The sequence below is a fragment of the Engystomops pustulosus genome, chromosome 6, assembly GCF_040894005.1.
Source record: "Engystomops pustulosus chromosome 6, aEngPut4.maternal, whole genome shotgun sequence".
NCBI lineage: Eukaryota > Metazoa > Chordata > Amphibia > Anura > Leptodactylidae > Engystomops > Engystomops pustulosus.
This window is the reverse complement of record NC_092416.1, coordinates 26,630,355-26,636,230: the sequence shown is the minus strand read 5'-3', so window position 1 is coordinate 26,636,230 and position 5,876 is coordinate 26,630,355. Positions and strand designations below refer to the sequence as shown.

At 45.2% G+C, this 5,876-nt stretch overlaps 1 protein-coding gene across 1 annotated transcript; it reads right to left on the bottom strand.

The window, feature by feature from the left end:
- Positions 1-1,089: 1,089 nt before the first annotated feature.
- AGMAT (agmatinase (putative)) lies at positions 1,090-5,178 on the bottom strand. Its single transcript, XM_072113203.1, has 7 exons — positions 4,671-5,178; positions 3,443-3,645; positions 3,314-3,362; positions 2,842-3,037; positions 2,518-2,697; positions 2,264-2,348; positions 1,090-1,457 (listed from the first exon to the last, which is right to left on the bottom strand). The coding sequence occupies exons 1-7, from the start codon at positions 4,979-4,981 to the stop codon at positions 1,384-1,386; spliced, it is 1,098 nt and encodes a 365-aa protein (XP_071969304.1). The 5' UTR covers positions 4,982-5,178; the 3' UTR covers positions 1,090-1,383.
- Positions 5,179-5,876: the final 698 nt, after the last annotated feature.

Here is a 5,876-nt window from a genome sequence, read left to right as displayed (position 1 = left end):
TAAAGGAACACTCCAATCAAAGTTCATTCATTGAATAATGCATGGTGCTAAAACATTGCTGGAACGTAGAGTCATGTTCCTCCCCTTCAGGCCCAGTACAAGGTAAAATACAATGAATCAACTGTGACTGTTGTATTCCTTTAAAGAGGACTTTTCACGACCTTATACATGTGGTGATTCTGTAGGTGCTCCTACACCGATTCAGAGACCCTTGGAATTTTTTTTTCTAGCCCCCACGGAGGCTGAGCTATCAGTCCCAATATCTGACCATTGTAATCCTCTCTACGGTCAGAGAGGAGGGGCTAGGAGTGGAGGGGGGTGTTATGATAATATAAGTAAATAAGCATAACACATGCCGCCTCCTCTGCTCAGTCTCCTTTTCTCTGACAGTGGAGAGGATTATAACAGTCAGATACAGAGACTGATATCTCAGCAACCATGAGGGCTAGAAAACAAAATTCTAAGTGTCCCTGAATCTGTGTAGCCGCCCCTTCATACACGGTATGTTCATCTCCACGTGTGTGAGGTGGGGAAAAGTCCATTTTTACTTACCCCTTTCTCCATAGATATGTAAGTATTTGGGATTATCTAATAAGTCACATAACAATCCATCTTGGGTTTCCAAGACTGATTCAGCAGTAGGTAGAGGAAGAATAGATCCAGGTAAGTGTCTATAGTATTTGGGTCAAGTAATATGTGGGGTCTGACTACTAACCCAAATGGGAAGGGTGGGTTTCTTGAGCCATAGCATTACATAAGCTAATTGCCCCTGCTGTCTCTGACCCCTCCCCAAAAAACTTCTGCTTCCAGCACTGCTAAAGATGACTCTGTTCCCTTTCTTTAAAACATCAGAGGCATCATGGGAAATGTAGTCTATCAGAGAAGCAACGGAACCGGGATCACAGACAACCCAAACCCAAGTATCATATAATTAGAACCTCAACCCCTTGTGCACTTATGAAGCTTCTTACACTGGTTAAAGTGCTCAGTGGCGCCCCCTGTTATGTAATACATGCTGCCTGATGAAAGGGCTGTCACACGGCAGCTGGCCCATTACTACCTGGGGTGTTCAGGCAAGAGACGACCCAGTACAAGACATCACTGATTTTATTTTATTGTTTTTGTCAGAGCTTCCCCTTTAATATGAATACACCTATGATCCTGCTATAAAGAGATGGAACCATAAAGGGGGCGGAGCTGTGACAACTAATCATTGAATAGGAATGATTGCTCAGGGGGGAGGGGCATGGTGCTTTGGGTACAGTTCACATCACAGTGACGGTTCTGGATCCGGACTTGGATCATGTGATGTAGTCTCCCATGGGTTTGTAGAGAATGATTTTTATTGGCTCCTCTCCATAGCGCCCCCTGCTGCTTGTAGTATCAGTAGGATTGGACCCCGGGCAGCACGCACAGCATTTCAAACAGCAAGTTAGCAGCTGTCAGTGCAGTGTTACCTGGAAATCAGATAGAAGTGAGGGTGAGATTCTGGAGCAGAACAGCTGCAGTGCATTGTGGGAGAAGTACTAGTGTTAGGTACTGTCCCAGGAGAGAGATAATTATACCTTAGTGTGTGCACTGGGCATGCTATATTGTGGTAGTAGTAGTGTATGTAAGTATAAGTGTGAAATATGCATGTACATTCCAGGATTGTAGCTTCACTGGTATGGATCCTCACACTTCTGTGCTCTTAGCTCTCTGCAGTGAGCTCTAGTGGTAGTAGTAGTGTAAGTTACTATATTTAAGTATAAGTAAAGTATGCATCCTCACACTGCTGTGCTCTTCACTCTCTGCAGTGAGCTCTATAATGGTAGTTGTAGTGTAAGTAATTATATTTAAGTACAAGTGTGAAATATGCATTTATATTCCAGGATTGTAGCTTCACTGCTATAGATCCTCACACTTCTGTGCTCTTAGCTCACTGCAGTGAACTGTATTGTAGCAGGAGTGTAAGCAATTATATTTAAGTATAAGTAAGGTATGGATCCTCACACTGCTGTGCTCTTAGCTCTCTGCAGTGAGCTTCTCCATAGTTCCTACCATCTTCTTCAATAACTAATTTTACTATTTAACTCATAATTTAGGGAAGGACCTGTACAGTGCACAGCAGTGTGAGGACCCGCCCCCGGTGCACTTGGAGAAGCTAACATAAATTGAAGGCCAGTACCTAGCACTGTCTGTCACATCAAACCTGCTGACAGTTTCCCCTTAAATAATTCCGGTGGTCCCCTCCCCCTGTCCACCTACTATAAGTGTCACTCACCTGACAGATCGTACATTGGCGCCACCTCAACCAGATCACAGCCCACAAGATGGAGGCCGCGGCTTCCCCGGATAATCTCTAGCGCCTGCGTACAGGACAGACGTACATCATAGAGTCAGGCTCCAGGTTTCTCTGGACACCCCCCATGCTTTACACTGCAGCTCTGCTTCTTCCCATTGGCTACAGGTGCAGAAGGTTACTGCCCCCCATGCTATATATTATCTCCCTAGTCAATAGACATTGGCGCTTCCTACCTGGTGTGTTGTCAGGCCCCCGACCTCTGGGGTCCCAGTCCCGGGGGCGAATGAGGGGTCAATTCCATCAATGTCGAAACTGAGGTAGACTGGCTTGTTCCCCATCTGCTGCCTGACCTCTGCCATCAGCGGATCCAGAGACTTGTACCAGCAATCCTCCGCCAGAACCACCCGAAAACCCTGCAAGATCCGATGAGCCAGAGGATCAATCACCTCTACTCCAATCACATCCAGAGCTGCACTGTACAGGTGGATCTATGCTGTGCGGCAGCTCTGGATGTGACTAGAGCACAGGATATCTGAATGAAAGGTCCGTTGTCTCACCTGGTCTCTGCAGAATTTGTAGGGCTCGGGGCTGTAAGAGGAACCGCGGATCCCGATTTGCACAACCCGCTTGCAGTCCAGGAGCCCTTCCTCCACGCAGCGTCTGAACGGGGTGCCGTGATAGATCTTCTCCCCCAGGGCCTGCTCCCCAGTGTCCGTGTGAGCGTCCACGTGAATCAAGCCCACGGCTCCGTGTCTGCATTCAATAAAAAACTTAAAGGGGTTGTCCAGGATAAGAAACAAAAATATAGCTGCTTTCTTCTAGAAACAGCGCCACACTATGCCATAGGTTGTGTCCGGTATTGCAACTCGGCTCTATTGTAAAAGGGGCTGAATGCAATACCACACACAACCTGTGGACAGGTGGGGTGCTGTTCAAGAGTCTAATAGTAATGTTTGTTACAGAGAGTGATCTATGGAATCCCGGGTGATACATTGTAACAAAACATCGAGCAGTGGACATGTGACTTACTTTTCAGCGACGGCTTGCAGGATGGGGTACGTGATGGTGTGGTCTCCACCTGAGCAAAAGAAGAGACAAGAATCATGGATCCCCCAGCAATGAGGCTGGAGAAATGTCACCTCTACCCCGCAGTATTACCCAGCGTTAAAGGGATACAGCCAGCCGCCATGATCTTCTGATAGGCCTCTCGAATCCTCCGGCAGCTGTCCTCAAGGTTATATAGATTGACCTGGACATCACCAATATCGGCCACCATGAGGGAGTTGTATGGCGCAGCCCTAGTGGTGATATTATATCTCCGCACCATGGAGGATTCGGCTCTAATGTGACGTGGTCCAAACCTGGGTGATGGTAATGAAATTCAGAGACACGACGGCTACATTGGTTAATCGGACTGATGAGAGGCTTAGATACAGCAGCTTCACAGACTAGGATTAGATACAGCAACATTATAGACAAGTATATGGTATCACACATGATTGGATTAGATACAGCTACATTATAGACAGATATATGGCACATGATTGAGATACAGCTGCATTACAGACAAGTATATGGTTTTCCTGCTTTGCACATTTGCATCTAAAGGAAATCAACCCAAAGTTAAATAAAAAGCAAAATAACTAAAAAAATAAAATAAAAAAATAAATAAATAGTAAAACTTGGGGCATTGGGATGGGAAAAAAGACAAATAAAATGCAAATCTGCATGAAAAATGCTAATAAAAACCGCGTATATTGGATGCAGATTTTCCGCATGACAATAGCCTAAGATGAGATACAGCAGAGTTTATAATAAATGATAGGTTTATGGTTCAATAAAGTTTATTGAACAAACAAAGAAACCCATAACAGTCATACAATAGGATAATAGGAACAGACAAGTATAAATTAAGTATAAATAATAGATTTAGATACAGAAGTGAAGCAGACACACAATCAGGCATGATAGGCTTAGATACATTAATTTAGCAAAAAGTATCAAGGAGATATGATGGATTTAGATACTAAAATGCAGCAGTAAGTATCACACATGACAGGCTTAGATACAATGAAACAACCACAGACTGTATCACACAGAATCTCTTTAACCACTAAAATCCTCACTGCCTGCAGTCACCAGTTGGGGGCGCTCTCTGTATACACATTTTTACAACTCCTGCTAAATCTTATTTCATGTGCATCTAGCCTCCCCTAGTGGTCACTACCAGAAATGTGGCAATACAATAGAATGGAGCTCCAGATACTGTGATGTAACATGGAGCAGCAGGACCCCAATGAATCTGTACCAGACCCCAACTATAATGTATTGTTCTTAGTGTCCCCTGCGGTTGTGTCCCCAGTGTAATATTCTGCTGTGTTCTTGCCTGGCTCCTGGACGGTTTGAGGTTCCTGTGTCCAGGGGGACCCCAATAAATGCAGCATCCAGCCCCTCCGCCGTCTCCTGGTAGGGAAGACGCATCATAGTGCAAACTCCCACTGGTCGAGCCACATCTTCAGCACTCGGAGGCTGGTTAAACCTGGTGTCTGAGCGCATGCGTCTAGGGGGGGACCCCAGAATCGAGCAGGGGGCCCTCCACAGATGCAGTTTTCGGGTGCATGGAGTGAGCCGGGCAAGCACAGGCCCCTGGGTGATGGCTCTGGTGGCAGCTCTGCAGAGGGTGAACACTTTAGCCATGATAAGAAACTTGTCCCAAGGGTTCAAGGTGCAGCCGATTCTTCCCGCTGTATCTCTGACCTCCTCCTCCTCTTTGGCAACTGCAGCTAAAACGTTACTCCCCTCCCCTAAATGAAGGCCCCAGGAGTATTTTTAACACATTCAGCCTACAGCTATCTCATGTCAGTATCCAGCAAAACCTAAAGCTACAGGAACAAGTGATACAAGGTAACCAGCTCCTCTGCTGGCAGCACAAACCAAGTACAGGGCTGTTACAATGTGTGATACAATTCATACTTCTGCCAGCAGGGGGCCCTGTCACATTGTATCACTTGTAGCTTCAGGTTTTACAGTGGTTACAGAAAGTATTCAGATCCATTTACGTTTTTCACTCTTTGGTTCATTGCAGCCAATTGGTAAGATCAAAAAATTTATTTATTTTGCTCATTAATGTGCACTCTGCCCCCATCTTGACAGAAAAAAAGCAGAAATGTAGATATTTTTGCTTAATTGTTAACCAAGAAAAAAATAAAATATCACATGATCATAAGTATTCAGCCCCTGTGCTGTGACACTCATATTTAACTTACATTCTGTCAATTTTCTTCTGATCCTCCATGAGATGGTTCTACTCATTCATTGAGTCCAGCTGTGTTTAATTAAACTGATTGGACTTGATTGGGAAAGGCACATACCTGTCTATATAAGACCTCATAGTGCATGTCACAGCACATAAGAATCATGAGGTCTAAGGAGCCGCACAAGGAGCTCAGAGACAGAATTGTGGCAAGACACAGATCTGGCCAAGGTTACAAAAGAATTTCTTCAGCACTCAAGGTTCCTAAGAGCACAGTGGCCTTCATAATCCTTAAATGGAAGAGGTTTGGGACGACCACAACACTTTCTTGACCCGGCC

Excerpts from the sequence above, each read along its gene's own strand:
- AGMAT (XM_072113203.1), bottom strand. The coding sequence starts at position 4,981 with ATGGCTAAAGTGTTCACCCTCTGCAGAGCTGCCACCAGAGCCATCACC. Across the intron at positions 3,038-3,313 it reads CTGCAAGCCGTCGCTGAAAA|ACACGGAGCCGTGGGCTTGA; the intron begins GTAAGTCACATG and ends TATTGAATGCAG. Across the intron at positions 2,698-2,841 it reads ACAAATTCTGCAGAGACCAG|GGTTTTCGGGTGGTTCTGGC; the intron begins GTGAGACAACGG and ends CGGATCTTGCAG.